Below are 15,942 nucleotides of genomic sequence, written 5' to 3'. Positions count from 1 at the left end.
AATGCTGGGACCACAGATGATCACAGCCTCTGTGAGGGGGCAGGAGAGACCCTGCCCACAGGAGGGACAGCAAGGGCCTGTGCCGAGGGTGACCTTGGCAGGGGTGGGGGGCTGTTGATGTGATGTGAAAACCCCCAAGCCTAGAAGTCAGTGAGTCGGGCAACACGCAGATCCCCTCTGCGAGCTCACTTCATCCCATGTAACCACTGTACCGCTGTCACACCTGAGAAAACTTATGGTGATTTCTGTGCGCTCAGAAAAATGTCCCAGTTATCTCAAAAATCTCTTTTTGTGTTTGGGGTGTTCAAACTGGATTGAGAACAGTTCACAGATTTATAACAGCGTCTTTCTGGGTCTACCCCATGATCTGAGCAGGGTAAGAGTTGACAGAGCCGAGGTGAGATTAACTTCCAAGTCCATGTCTCAGAGTCTCAGCATTTTTGGACTTGGACTCCTTTCAGTTTAAAAACTGAGAGCCCCAAATAGCTCTTGTTTGTGCAGATTTTATCTATCAGTATTTACTGTGGTGAAATTAAAACGGAGAAATTTAAGATATTCGTTAAATCACTTTTAAAATAACAGCTCATTGCATAACATAAACAGCATATCTCTAAATAAAAAAAACTGTTTTCCAAAACAAAACGTTTAGTAAGAAGAGGGGCACCGTTTACATGTTTGCACATCTCTTTAGTGTCTGGCTTAACGGAGGATGTGTGGATTCTTACATCTGCTTCTGTGCTCCGTCTGTCTTCATAGGTTGTTTTGGTTGAAGTTTTTGAAGAGAATTGGGCCTCCCACAGATACGTGTTTGGAAGAATAGTCTCATAGACTTTTCAGTTTGTTGTGGATATTCTTCTTTGAGAGAGTACACCAGAGTCGCAGTGCTTCTTAACGGTTAGCTGCAGTGTAGGACCTGGAGCCGTGTCACTGAGCTGAGCCGGCTCTGCTCCGTCACAGCCCACAGGTGTAGCTCACACTTCAAGTGGTTTTCCAGCATCAGACGTCGGTCGTGTGGAAAACACTGGTTCACTGAATGAGCCACACAGATCTTCCTGAAGATATTCAGTGTCACGTTAGGCAGCACGATATTCAATATTAAAAATGGCCTTTGTCACCATCTCTGCGATCCTCATCAGAAAGATCTTTAAATGTGGAGAAGCTTCAAGGCCACAGTGGCAGATGTAAGATTTCCAAAGTTCTGGTTTTTGCTTGAGAGCTCAGATTTTGGGATTGGCCACAAGTGGGGTCAGTTGTCCTTGAAGCAGCAAGCTCACTCACCGTGCACACCTTGCCAGCTCGTGCTGTGCTCACTCCCTTAGCCTCTCTGGAGACAACCCCTCCTGCCCTCCTGCCCTCCCGCCGCCGCAGGACCACGGACCGTGTCAGGGCGTAGAGAGGCGTCTTCAAACACATGCCTTTCCTGGGAAATGTGCTCGTGCCCCCGGGCATCAGACCGGCCACAGGTTTTCTAATGATTGTAAACACTGAAATAAAACTGGGACCAAAGTCAGGCCTCCATTCACCTAGGAAATGCCTTCCCAGGCTGTAAGAATTGTGAAATCTGAATTTCCATTTATAAGGCCAGAAGAATCTTGAATCTCCAGCTGTTTCTCAAGCTCTGCTGCAGGACTTGACTGTACACACTTCCTCTTTCTTCTTCCAACCCCCAAACACCTCCCTGCAGGTGAAGTGAGAAGTGAGAGTGGTTTGGGTCGAAGTGCCTAGGCTCAGGTCATCCGGGAGCTTTTTCTTTGGCCTCCGGCTGGGGCAGCACCAAGTCTTTGCCGACCCCCGGGTCTCGTCTCTCGTAGCAGCTGTGACAGCACCCCCCGCCCCCCCCCCGCAGACCCCGTCCCCCCAGGCCCAGGGCATGTTGCTCAGCCTGTGTACACTGTTTCTGGCCTGTGAATGGGGCACGGCAGCACCAAGTTCAGGGTTCCTGTGGGCGCTTATGAGTTCGCATGTGGGAAGCACTAGGAACCAGGCCTGGCCCACGGGAAGTACTCCTTACTACTAGCCTGTGTTGTTGTCCCGAGTCGATCTGAGGTTGTGAAACGAGTTTGGGGTCTGCTGTTTCTCTTGCATGACTCACCGGGAAGTATAATTTCAGATTTCATAAAAAATGCCAAACATCTTCATAAATCGGTCTTTACCTTTATTACCTTTAGTTAATGTGAGCCCAAATCCAGAGCTGTGGTCCCACCCGTGCAAGTATTATAACTTAGTGCCCAGGGTTGCTCACGGGCTGGCGGGCAGGGACTGTTGACTCTGTCCCAGAGATTGACAGGGGAGGCCAGGCAGGACCTCGGCTCTCCTGGACGCCTTCCCTGGACCCTCTCTCATCTGGCTGAGGGCCTAGTCTGGCTGCTGCCTTAGCTCCTTTGTCGTGGAGACAAATCATAAATCAGACCGTCGCCAATCCTCTGTCCCCCGGGGACTCCCGGCACTCAGGGACCTGCTGCGCTAGTCTCTGTGTCCTCATGCTGGCACCGCGCCTGTGCAGAGTGGTCTCTGCTGAAGTGTGTGACACACGTCCTTTCCTCACTGCCTCGGTGGCTATGTCATTATTACAAGCACGTTCTTAAAATTATGTGCTTGTGATCAGGCCTCATTCCAGGCCTTGGGCCTAGTTTTTCGGTTCCCAGGCCCTGGTCTTCTGCCCCACCCAGCTTTCCTGTATCGTAATTGCTCCGAGAGACGCTGCGTGTGAAACAGGAATGATGAAATTTAGACCTGGGAGGCCCTGGTGTTTCGGCAAAACGTGCAGTGAGGACAGGTGCTGGAAGCGCTGACAGAGTCGGGGGTTGAGGTTCCCTGCAGACGTCGTGGATGCCCTGCCGAGCCTCCGTGTGGGTCTCAAGTACAAGCAGGGGCTGCGTGCGGCTCGCAGAGCAGGCGTGCGTGCGCGGTGGGGCAGGGCCACGCGTGCTCCGCAGCGTCCCGCAGGTGTGTGCTCGGGAACAGGAGCTGTTCGCCCCAAGCTGCCCTCTCAGCCCCTCCGCCCACCAGTGATCAGGGCACAGGGCAATGGAATCTCCACGCGTAGATCGTGTCCTGACATCTCCAGGTGTCATAATTTCAGCTCAGTTGGGCTATGCAGTGAATAGGAACAGACCAGTACATGGGGTGGCATGAGTCACCTGTTCAGAGGGGACTGGAGTGTGGTGCCCAGTGAAGCCTCTCCAGACTGTCGGTCACTCAGGTGAGGAGTGTTTCCCCAGGTGCGAGGTGGTGCACCACGAGTGGTGTGCGTGTGACTGACAGACGGACGTGTGGGTTCAGACGCGCGTGGTTGCGGCCAGAAGCTGTTGAATGTGAACGCTGCACGTGGGGAGGTCGTGGTGCTGTCTGCCCCGGTCACCCTGTTCTCTCTGGAGGTCACTCGCTGTGATGGCCAGGATGCTTCCAAATGTTCAGAAGTGTTGTTCAGAAGGAAGTGACTGATGAGGTTGCCCATGGTTGCCAGGGAAAGAAGGAGCAGAGCTTCCACACGGCATCTCTAGCAGGGAAGTTGCTGTGTCTGTCGGAACGGGAGACTTCTCGAGACAGGCTCAGACACGATTGTCCTTCGGCATCAGAGGATTTGTATGCGTTTATTTAAGTTGTTTGAGAGGTAGGGCGTGCAATACATTTGGGAGGTATGGTTATGAGAAGTGGCTGCCGGACGTGTACGCTGGTTTCTCTTTTTTCTGTCCCCTCGTCTGTGTGCGTCTTGCCACCCCTTTGTTTTGTGTTGAGTCATTTGGAAGGGAGGCCGGAGGCACAGGGAGTAGCAGCCCCTCCTGAGCAGAATGCTCTGGGCCTGGTCAGAGGGCTGTGGGTTTGGGGGCGGGGGGAGAAGCCCTTCTGGGAATTTGTCAGTCTTTGATTGGGTGTGTCTTCTGTGTGTCTGTCTAACTAGGAAAACGAACACTTGAAAAAGTTCCAGGTTACGTGGGAGCTGCACAACAAGCACCTCTTTGAAGACCTGGTCTTCTCGGAGCCGCTTCTCCAGAGCAGCCTGCCGGCGCTGGTGTCGCAGATCAGGTACTCGGCCTCCACCTGCACGCGTCCTGCTGGCGTGACGGCGTGCTCCCGAACGCCACTGCAGGGGCAGTTCTTGCCTGAAAATTACCGGGCTTAGGGGAAAATACAGTTTGGGTAGAAAGCACAAAACCCAAAGAGTAATACGATTGAACTTTAAAATCATAAACCCAGTATCATTGCTACTAAGGTTTAGCCTCACAGATTTCTCCTGAATGGGGAAAAGCTGTGGTAAACATAGCAGTTCACTTGACAAGTCCCAGGCTTTGCCAGGTGGCTGTGGTGTGGTCTGTGCTGGCGCACTTGGGGGGCAGGGGGAGGGCTGGTGGTGCTAAGGGGCTCCGGGGCGCTAGGGGAGGGATTAGACACGCTGTCAGGTCTCTCAAGCATTCGCTTCGCATCGTGGCTCATGGCTTGGGTTCTTCTTACTGCTGTAGAGCTTCCGTGGGGCTTCATCAGGTGTGCCAAGCCCGGAGTCCCAAGTACAGCCTCGGGTCACTTGCCCTGGTGAGGGGGAAGGGGAAAGTGCAGCCGGGGGTGTTTGCTCCGAGGTGGCTTGACAAGTTGGGCCTCTCCTTGGATCTGCTGTCCCTGTGCTAGAGAGCCAGGTGTGAGCTACCTCAGCCCTGCAGCGGGTGATTTTGTTCCTCATCTGCTTACCACCTGTGAACAGATTCCCAGGCTGTAGATGCATCACAGAACAGCACAGACTGTAGTCATCTTGGTTTAAAGGTCCACACCAAAATATGGTTGGGCCAGATTCGCAAAGAAGGGTAATTATTTTTACGTCAGTATATTATTGTTGCAGTTAACTTACACAGTACTCACCTTTTTTTTTTTTCCCCTTGAAATCCATGTTTCAATCCAGTCTTTGTTTCCTGTATTCCTAACTCCTATTTGAGGGGTCCTAGCTATTCCCACTTCTCACCCTTACCTCCGGAGCAAGAATAACCTTAAAAGCAGCTAGGGAAGGAGGACTGGGGCTAAGGTGGTCAGGACAAAGAGTTACTGGTGTGGCCCTCACCCTGCTTCCAGCATCTCCCACACCACCGCCTGCTTCCCACCCACCCTGACAGCGCCGTTACGTTCCATGGTGGGTGCACAGAGACGTGAGTGTCCTAACCGCGACCCTCATGGAGATTGTGCCCAGTTACGATGCTCAAATCCAGCAAGAGCACTTTTTATAAAAAGACATGCATCTTGTGTGTGCGTGGGGGGGTGGGGGTGGGGTCCTTATGGCAGCATTCCAGGGTATTTAGCCTTTTTTTTCTTTTTCTGGTGAGCCAGGGAGTTTGATGGGCCTCTCATCAAACCGTGGGTGGGTGGCAGAAACCTGAAATGTGTTATAAAGCTCCACTTTTTCCTGGGCCCTGGCTCTGGCTTTCTCATCTTGCTCATTGCGAATGGTGGTCAGTCTCCAAAGATCAGCAGTGTTTTAGAGTCTTCGGTGTTAATCCTGGGGTCAAGCTGCAGAGTTGCTCTCAGGAGCGGGTGAGGGACGGGGTGCTTGGAGATGGGGATGGAAGCTGGGGAGAAGGCAAGCAGGGCGTTCCCCAGGAGTCCGGGGCGCCAGAAGGAGCCATTCCTTCGAGTTCCCCAGGAGACACCTTTGTTGGGCCCAACAAAGAACAATTCAGATTTGAGCTTGTAGTTTACAGATACCTATTTAACAACTCCTAAAAATTTTGTGACAACTTATATACAAACGCTACCCCCTAAAGTAATGACTATGTCTGTGGCACACAAAATCCATAGTTGTGAGTATTGCAACACTGACACTTTTTGTCTCTGGGCCTGCATTTTGTTTAACTTTATTATAAAGTAAAATACAGATACAGAAGACTACACAAAATAAATGTAAGCTGAATGGATTGATAGCAGGTGAACATCCCTTAGCCCCAGCCCAGCGTGCTCACTTAGAAGCAAGTCCGTCTGCGTGGCCCACTGGGCACGGGAGCCTCGCCCAGAGCTGTCACTCAGTTGGCTTGCACAGCGATCCCGTAACTCCCTGTCTTACTTCTCTCTCTTTTTGTTTTTTTGGCCGCACTGTGCGGCATGCGGGACCTCAGCTTCCTGACCAGGGGTCGAGCGTGCGCTCCCTGCAGTGGAAGCGTGGAGTCTTAGACCACTGGACCGCCAGGGAAGTCCCCCTTTCTTTATTCTCTTATTACTCATGTGCATTCCCATAGTCTTGCCTGCTTTTTTATTTGCTGTAGTTTTGTTTTTCTTTTTTTAAATACAAATGATCTACCCAAAGGTTGACTTCGTTAAAGGAACTGACTTAATTTAGGAAAGTTATGTCTCTGTTTTTTAACAGCTTTACTGAGATAGAATTCACACACCATATAGTTCACTAGTTTAAAATGTACAATTCAATAGCATTAATTACATTTATAACGTTGGGCAACTGTCACCACTATTTGCAAAACTTGGATGTCACCCCAGATAGAGACTCTGTCACCATTAAACACTGACCTCCACTCCCGGCCCCTTTTCCTCCGTGCCTTTTGAGATTCTTTTTTTTTTTTTAATAATTTTTTTTTCCATCTTAACCATTTTTTATAATTCTTTATTTATTTATTTTTGGCTGTGTTGGGTCTTCGTTTCTGTGCGAGGGCTTTCTCCAGTTGCGGCAAGCAGGGGCCACTCTTCATCACGGTGCGCGGGCCTCTCACTATTGCGGCCTCTCTTGTTGCAGAGCACAGGCTCCAGACGCACAGGCTCAGTAATTGTGGCTCACGGGCCCAGTCGCTCCGCGGCACGTGGGATCTTCCCAGACCAGGGCTCAAACCTGTGTCCCCTGCATTGGCAGGCAGACTCTCAACCACTGCGCCACCAGGGAAGCCCCCTTTTGAGATTCTTTAATGTGCAGGCCCCCACCCCTATCCACTTTCCCTTACAATTTACCCATTAAGGAACCAGCTCTGTTTGTCGTGTAGCGACGCCAGGGTCTGGGTCCTCCAGCAGGCCAGGCCACTGTCTGTGCTGCCTGAGAGTTCGTGTGAGACCAGAAGCTCTGTCAGACTCTGCTTCCATCCCTCTGGCAAGACCAGGAGCCCCATTGTGTCTCCTTATTTGTTGTGGTGGTTTTAGTAGCTATTGCCCAATTTCGTCTTTAAGTATATTGATATATTCATTGTTAGGGGAATGTTTAATTAGGCTTGTAAGTAAACGTACCTGAACTGATTTAATCTCATTTTCCTTATCACTTATTGTTTCACATAGACAATACTCATAATCGATATTACCAGCTGTTAACCGTCATGTGTTTGCAGAGTGAATATTTAGGTAGTAACCTGCCTGCTGACCCATTGATGCTGTTGGCCTTGAGGACACGTTCTGCAGTCTAGCAGCTCCCTGTTTCCTCTCTGGACTCCAGCCCTGTGCCTACAGCTTGTGCTCTGAGTGCCCCACCACAGAAGTCCCAAGACCCCCGGCTGCTTTGCCCTCCTCTGGCTCTAAGTAGAGTCTGTGGCGTAGGACAGGAGGAGAGCGGTTCTCACCTCGGGCAGGAGCGGGAGGAGAGCACGAGTTCCCTCAGCCTCCATCCCAGTCTTCTGGGTGGCCTTACAGGGAAGGTGGGGTTTGCATGAAGAGGGGAAATCAGTTTGTGAGGAGCAGGGTTGCAGAGGCAGGGGTCGAGGAGAAGACCGCTGCCTCGTGGGCTGCCGTGCTCTCAGGCCTGGGGGCGCCCACGTGCTGTGTGGAGCCAGGGGGACCTCGGAGAGGCACTGGATTCTGGGTCTTGAGGACTTTTGTTTCCTGGGGACAGCCCCGGTGTTTGAGCCAGCCCCATCACCGCGTGGGTCGCGTCGTTCCCTTTCCTGGCTCTGGGCTTTCCTGCACAGCTTTTCAGTGACCCTGTTTTCTGCGTGCTCCCTCCTTGAAGTGATGGAGCCGTTGTAGACGGCTTCAGCAAATATGAGTCCACTCGCATGACGTGTGTTTTCATGCAGTGGTCACCAGGGTGGAAAGGGAGGTGTCTGCACCCATGGAAAAGTTCTTGTTTTTAAAATCACTGTTGTTTATTTTCATTATAAAATTATTAGATTGTCATTGCAATAAAATTCTGAAAGCAAAGGAAACCCTGAAGAGAGGTGGGTACCATAAACACAACTGGGTGCTGCTTCCAGATTTTTTCCAGTGTCCACGCCTCCCACACATGTGCATCTTTACACATGATGACGTAGTCCTTTCTTCACTTAACATGGGAGCATCTCCATTTCAAAACATACGTCTGTAAGTGCATGTGTGTCTGAGTCTGAGTGTGAACAAGCAGGTGTGACGTAGTCTGTAATGAGAAGCTTGTCTGGGGTGGTATCACCGATCCCAGTGGGTAACTTCCAGCTCTTTCGTGTGAACAGCAGTGATTACTAAGCCTGCACATCATCTTTGTGCTCCTGAGCGATTGTGAATGTTGCCTTTGATTTTGAAATTCTTTGTTATGAGGTCTTTATCACCGTTGCTTTGGTTCAGATGTTGACATGTTTAGGTATTGGGAAAAGGAACGGTGTCTGAAGATAAGCTGCCTGTGAGCCTGCACCCCTCCCCCACTCTCCCGCTTCTCCTCTCCCGTGCCACCCTCCTCTTGAGAAGCCCAGGTGTTTACCTCTATTTGTGTCTTTTGTTTTCTGTTTATTTTCTCATCTGCCATCTTACCATCTTTCTTAACAAGATACACAGAGTAAATGAAACTATAACTATATTTTTTATTGAACTGAATTTCCTGTTTTACTTGATTTGCAAACCAGGTCCGAATTTTGTATTTCTCAGTGAATGTTTTGTTCTCTCTGGGTCAGTGAATCTCAGTAGGGAAAAACAGTTTACGACCCCACATCTAGTGAACTGAATCTCTGGGCCTTAGTCTTTTTAGAACAGCGTTACTCACCACTCATTTTTTTCTTAGGAGCTGTTGCTTCCTGGAGCTGCTTCTCTAGGCCAGACTCTGTCGTGGGTGCCTGGGCTGTGTGCTTAACTCATCCCGCACAGCAGCCTCGTGGGGTGTGTGGTGGTGTCCCACTGGCCACCTCGGGAGGGGAGATGATGGCCAGAGTGCTGAAAGGCCTCTCTCCCCAGGCTGGGGACCACGACGCACGACACCTGCAACGAGGACACGTACAGCACCCTGCTGCAGCGGTACCAGCGCTCCGAGGAGGAGCTCCGCGGGGTGGCCGAGGAGTGGCTGGAGTGCCAGAAGAGGATCGACGCCTACGTGGACGAGCAGGTGGGTGCGCGCCGCCGGGACGGCCGCGAGGAGCCCGCCGCGAGGGGCCGTGTGCCCAGGGGAGGCGTGCGAGCGGGGGCTCCCAGCTGCTGCTGCGCCGGAGGGGACGCCCAGCCACGCCCGCGGGGTCAGCTGCCGGTCAGGTCCCTGCTGGCCTGGGTGCAGCCACGGTCACGGGCACAGGCTGCTGCCCAGGCTCGGTGCTGCCGGCGGGGGCCTCTGAGGCCTTTGGAAATGGCTGAGCCTTGTCGTGTCAGGACCCGTTTACTGAACACTGGCCACACGTGAGCTTCAGAGCCCATTCTCCACCCGTCCCTAAGCGTATCGAGCAGGAGCGCAGACACGAACACACACGGCTGTGCTGGGCAGGCGGTCTGCAGGGCTGGCGGAGGGTGGAAGGCAGGCGCCGCTGTGGGGACGGGGCCTGCGGGCAGGGCTTCCAGCCGACGTCCCGGCCAGCCCGCCCGCCTTTCCAAAACCCCCAGGAGGGTTGGGCAGGGGAGGCGTTCAGCGTGGATCTTCTCCAGGGTAACGCAGGGTGTGAGGAGTAATAAGGAAACAGTGACAGAGCTCTGTGTTGTACTTTTGAGGCTGTAGGAAAACAGAACCTTGGTTCTGGCGTAAGGCGGGTGGTGGTGCAGTGTCTGCCTGGGATCCTGGGTGCCACCTGGCCGCTGGCTGTGACGCTTCGTCTCGGCGTTGCCATCTGAGCGTGGTGAGGGATTGGGAAGAAGGAAGGGACTGGCGTGTGCCCACGTCACTGTTCGTTCCAGCCTCGCTCCGTGTTTTGTGTGGCAGTTCTCTCTCTGCAGCCTCAGGGACCGTTACTGTAAGTAGTCTCTCATTTAGAACCTCGGAGAATGGTTCTGACCATATTCTCCCACGTGATACTGGCTTTCCCCTCTGTCAGGTCCGCCTTGGTAACGTGACACAACTCAGCGCCGTTGAGCTGAGCTCGTCTGGGCAGGTGGCTCCGCCGGCGCCGTGCACTTGGCGGCCTCTTCCACAGTTGCTGCGTGTGTAGCACGTGGCCTCGGGAGCCACTCTGTACCTGGCACACGCTCCCCGCTGTCCCGGGGTCCCCGGGGCACTCGTCTTCTCCAGCCGTGGCTCGTCGCTGACCACTGACGCCTCAGCTTCGGCCGCTGTGGGGGCAGGGCTGGCCCCAGGTTGCTTGACTGGCCTGAGTTTGGCAAATGTTGGCACGGGGTCAGGTAGCCGTGACCCCGGCTGCCTTCCAGCTGCCGTCCCTGTGCATCCTGCACCTGGACCTGCAGCCAGCTCGTCCCCTGCGGCCTTGTGCAGCCGGGCAGCCGGCAGCTGAGTCACTCAGAGGCAGAGGAGCGGACAGCTCCCTCCCCTCTGCTGCCTGCACGCGCACCGGCCCGTTTTCAGGAGTTTGCTGTCCGGGTAGTAGAGGGAGCAGGAGCCCGGAGGGGAGACTGGTGCGTGGGGACAGGGCTGTTGCCTGTTCCTCGGGGTGCTCCGGACTCAGGTCCCGCGGAGGACCCGGAGGGGCGTTTGGCGCCAGGCCCTGCCCAGATCGGTTGTGAGCCTCGTTCAAGCCTTTCCCCTCCCTGGGCCTTAGTCTCCCACTTGTGAAATGACAGGATCAGATTAGGTGACATTTTGATTTTGTTTGAGCCTTTGTATTATATAATTCTGAATCAGTTTTGTGTGTGTGTGGTTACTAAAAAGCAGGACTGCAGTAAATAGTCCCTTGTGTTCTGAATTGAGCTGCACCGAGCCGGTTACTGGGTTACCCTTAGAGGAAACCCCGTGTCAGTTAAGTGAGGTGGTTTATCCAGAGTGCAAAGGAGGGGGGAGAATTGGGAGCCCTGGTTTCCCGGGACATTGGGGCATCAGTTCTCTGTGAAGGAGGGACCTTCAGAAAAAAATCAAAGACTAGACGCCAGCCTTTCCCTGGCTAAACTCTTGTCGTCGGGGCCCAGGCTGATGATAGAAGAAATTTGATGAGGCATTCTTGCTGTAAAAGAATGAGCGATGTGCGAAGGCTTCTCAGGGAGAGAGACGTGTGAGAAACAGGAGCTGGTCTGGGCTGCTTTGTGGGAACCCGCGAGGTTACGCCACCTGCTAAGTCTCTGTCCTGCCAGCTCAGCTTACAGGAAGAGAGGACTGCATTAGGTCACGGAACCCCTGTCCCCAACATTAGGCTGAGGAAAACACCCCCATCCAGCCGGCTGAGGATGCGTCTGCCCTCACCAGGGGTGCTGCTTCCACTGCCCTCGGTTTGTCTTCAGGGTCCCTGGACTAGGAGACGAGGGGGGCACCGTCTGTGTGGACACCCTAGAGCCTCCCACGCCGTGTGCCGTGTCCCCTGAGAACCTCCTGGGTCCACGTGGACACTGAACTGCTGCAAGGACGACAGCAGGCAGTCCGTCCAGACGGCGCCCCCGGCAGTGTTTGCTGTGGGCCTGGCCGGCGACACTGGCAGCTCTGCCTTGGGCCCCTCTGCCACCCCGTTAGCATCTACAGTAGTAGCAGACGTGTAGAGAGAAGCTGGGTCCTGGCGAATCAACTGGAGGGCGGATCAGATGCTGAAAGATTGATGGGCAGCAGTAAACAGACTGTCACTTGGAAGCCTGTGCTGGGGAGGGTCCTAGACGGAGTTCTGGAGTCCAGATGTGAGGGCTGCGCTGTCTGTCCTCAAGGCGTCTCCGAACAGGCCAGACCCCAACAGGAAATGGCGGTGCAGCCTCAGGAACTTGGGGCAGCCCCTGTCCTCAGTGCTGTGAGGAGGTCTGGAGAGAGAGGCCTCCAGCCCAGCGATTGAAGTCTGACCCCAGGGAGAAGCACAGGAAGACAGAGCTGCCCCCTCCCTGTTAGAGGAGACGTGCAGAAGTGAATTGACAGCAGTCTTTTTTTTTTTTTTTTTTTAAGTATTTGTTTATTTATTTATTTATGGCTGTGTCGGGTCTTTGTTTCTGTGCGAGGGCTTTCTCTAGTTGTGGCAAGCGGGGGCCACTCTTCATCGTGGTGCGCGGGCCTCTCACTATCGCGGCCTCTCTTGTTGTGGAGCACAGGCTCCAGACGCGCAGGCTCACTAATTGCGGCTCACGGGCCCAGCTGCTCCGCGGCACGTGGGATCTTCCCAGACCAGGGCTCGAACCCGTGTCCCCTGCATTGGCAGGCAGATTCTCAACCACTGCACCACCAGGGAAGCCCAGTCTCTTTTTTTTTAATTATTTATTTTAATATTTATTTATTTGGCTGCACTGGGTCTTAGTTGCAGCAGGCGGGCTCCTTAGTTGCAGCTCTCTGGCTCCTTAGTTGTGGTAAGTGGGCTCCTTAGTTGTGGCATGCGAACTCTTAGTTGCGGCATGCACGTGGGATCATCTAGTTCAGTGACCAGGGGTCGAACCCGGGCCCCCTGCATTGGGAGCGTGGAGTCTTAACCACTGCACCACCAGGGGAGTCCCGACATCGGAATCTTAGATGTGGCTGGACTAGGTGACCTGTGAGGTCCCCTGCATCTCTGGTCTTGACAGTGGGGCTTGTTGAACTTTGTGTTTGATGCTGAGCGCTACTCGGGGAGTTTGCAGAGTTCCATAGTGGGGCAGTGGGGAGACGCTCGTTCATGAGTACAAGTGCAAACGAAGGCCTGCGGGCACGTAAGCAGTGCTGGTCCTCGTGTCGAGCAGGGGGCTTGCCGTCTGTCGCAGAGGAGCCTTCAGTCTGGAGTTTATCTGAAGGGGCTTCCACTGCAGCTGGCGGTTCCTTCTGCAGAGATTGGTGCCATCCACTAGAGTGGGGGGTCTAATTTATCCCTGACTTTTCCATCATGTTTTGTCAGTGTAAGCTTCTGATGATATCAGTAACTTGTGATCTTATTTAGATGATTTCAGAAAAACGGTGTAACTAAAATGATAATTCAGGTGAAGAGAAAGAAGGTAAATGATGACTTACTGTGCAGTGTGCTAAGCACTGTGCTGAGCGATAATCTCCTTGCTGCTAGGAATATAATATATTAGGAATATAATACACAGTAGTATCACCGCTGTCCTGATAAAAATGGGGTGTGTGCCAAAATAACAATATACACGTTTTTTCTAAAAGGAAAATACAGTCTTAAAAAGTAAAACTGTAAGTGAATTTATTTCTTTAAAAATACTTGTTCTTATAGCTATAAATGTTTACATTAAAAAAGAAAGATCTCGAATCAACAACCTAACTTTGCAGCTTGTAGAAAGAAAAAAAAGATAAACTAAATCCAAAGCTAGCAGAAGGAAGGAAATAATAAAGATTAGAGCAGAGGTAACCAAAGACAGAGAATAGAAAAACAGTAGAGAGAATCAGTGAAACCAGAAGTTGGTTCTTCAAGAAGAACAGCAAAATTGACAGACCTTTAGCTTATGGACTAAGAGAAAAAGAAAAAAGACTGAAATTACTAAAATCGGAAATGAAGTAGGGACATTACTACCAGTCCTACAGAAATGAAAAGAATTACCAGAGAGTACTTGAACCATTGTACACCAACAAATTGGATAACCTAGATGAAATGGACAAATTCCTAGAAACAAAGAACCAACCAAGACTAAATCATGAAGAAATAGAAAATCTGAATAGACTTATAACTAGTAAGGAGATTGAATTAGTAATCAAAAATCTCCCAACAAAGAAAAGTTCAGGACCCAGTGGCTTCAAAGGTGAATTCTAGCAAACATTTAAAGAAGAATTAATACCCATCCTTCTCAGACTTTTCCAGAAAACTGAAGGGGAGGGAACACTTTCTAACTCATTCTATGAGGCCAGCATAAGTCTGATACCAAAGCCAGACAAAGACACTACAAGAAAAGAAAACTATGGACCAGCATCCTTTATGAATATTGATGCAGAAATCCTTAACAAAATACTAGCAAACAGAATTCAGCATATTTAAAGGATTATACACCATGATCAAGTAGGATTTATTCCTGGAATGCAAAGATGTTTCAAGGTATGAAAATTGATTAATATAACATACCAAATCAACAAGGAAAAACCACATGATCATCTCAGTTGATGCAGCAAAAGCATTTGACAAAATTCACCGTCGTTCATGATTAAGAACACTCAACAAAATGGGATTAGAAGGAAACTACCTCCATATAATAAAAGCCACAAATATAAAAAACCTATAGCAAACATCATCCTCAATAATGAAAGACTAAAGTCCAAAAGGGAGGGGATATCAGTATGTGTATGGCTGATTGATTTTGTTGTGCAGTGGAGGCTAACACAACATTGTCAAGCAACCATATCCAATAAAAATTAATTTTAGAAGAAATGAAAGATTGAAAGAAAGCCTTTAATCCTCTGAGATCAGGAACAAGGCAAGGATGCTTGCTTTCACCACTTCTATTCAACATAGTACTAGAAAATCTAGCCACAGCAGCTAGGCAAGTAAAAGAAATAAAAAGCATTTAAATTGGAAAGGAAGAGTAAAACGATCTCTGCAAATGATGTGATCTTATATGTAGACAATCCTAACGACTCTGCAAAAAAAAACTGTTAGAATTTAAAAACTGTAAGTGACTTCAGCAAAGCAGCAGGATACAGAGTGCACACACAAAAATTAGTTGCATTTGTACATACAAACAATGAACAATCTGAAAAGGAAATTATGAAAACAGTTTTATTTACAATGGCATTGAAAAGAGTAAAATACTTAGGAATTAACTTACTCAAGGAGGTGGAAGACTTGTACAATGAGAACTACAAAACATTGCTGAAAGAAAATAAAGAGGGCATAAATAAATGGAAACACATTCCTGTGTTCCTGGATTGGACAACTTAATATTGTTGAAATGTCAGTAGTACCCAAAGTGGTCTACACATTCAGTGCAATCTCTGTCAAAATCCCAATGATGTTTTTTGCAGAATAGAAAAACCCATCCTAAAATTCATATGGAATCTCAAGGAACTCAGAATAGCCAGAACAATCTTGGGGAAAAAAAGAACAATCTTGGGGAAAAAGAACAAAACTGGAGGACTCACACTTTTGATTTGAAAACTTACTACAAAGCCATAGTGATCAAAGCGGTGTGGTATTGGCATAAAGACAGACATATAGACCAGTGGATACAGTAGAAAGCCCAGAAACAAACCCTTGCGTATACGGTCAGGTGATTTTTGACAAGGGTGCCAAGACCCTTCGATGTGGAAAAGACAGTCTTTTCAACAAATGGTGCTGGGAAAATTGGGTATCCACCTGCAAAAGAATGAAGTTGTACCCTTATCTAATACCATATGGAAAAGGTAACTCAAAGTGAATCAAGGACCTAGGTGGAAGACCTAAAAACGTGGAAGAACCTTAAACACATTACTCTAAGTGAAGTAAACCAGACACACAAAAAGACATCCTGTCTGATCCCACTCACCTGAGGTCCCTAGAGTAGGCAAATCCATAGAAACAGAGAGTAGAAGGGTGGGTGCCGGGGGCCAGGGGAGGCGGGCGGTTATTGTTTAATGGGGACTGCGTTTCAGTTTTGCAAGATGAAGAGAGATGGGGATACCACTGAAATGGTTCAGATGGTTTATTTTATGTTACACGTATTTTACAAGAAAAAAAAAAAAAAAGCATTCTCTGTCTTTTTACAGTGGAAAACCATCCTCTTTCACTAAAGCAACCCAAAGGTGCATTCTTATTTTCATTCACCTGTCAAGGAACTACGATGCCATTAATACCAGTTATG

The 15,942-nt window shown here is 50.3% G+C and overlaps 1 protein-coding gene across 3 annotated transcripts in view; it reads left to right on the top strand.

Annotated features, from left to right (window-relative positions):
• FAM193A (family with sequence similarity 193 member A) overlaps positions 1-15,942 on the top strand; it is a 173,342-nt gene that overhangs the window by 103,285 nt on the left and 54,115 nt on the right. For all 3 annotated transcript variants that reach the window (XM_082464332.1, XM_082464331.1, XM_082464330.1), the window contains 2 exons: positions 3,902-4,026; positions 9,100-9,247. In XM_082464332.1, the coding sequence (XP_082320458.1) occupies positions 3,902-4,026; positions 9,100-9,247 (273 nt within the window). The remainder of the gene's footprint in view (positions 1-3,901; positions 4,027-9,099; positions 9,248-15,942) is intronic.

The sequence above is a fragment of the Balaenoptera physalus genome (genome assembly GCF_965194825.1).
Source record: "Balaenoptera physalus genome assembly, chromosome: 5".
In the NCBI taxonomy this organism is placed as follows: domain Eukaryota; kingdom Metazoa; phylum Chordata; class Mammalia; order Artiodactyla; family Balaenopteridae; genus Balaenoptera; species Balaenoptera physalus.
This window is presented reverse-complemented; position numbering and strand designations above follow the sequence as displayed.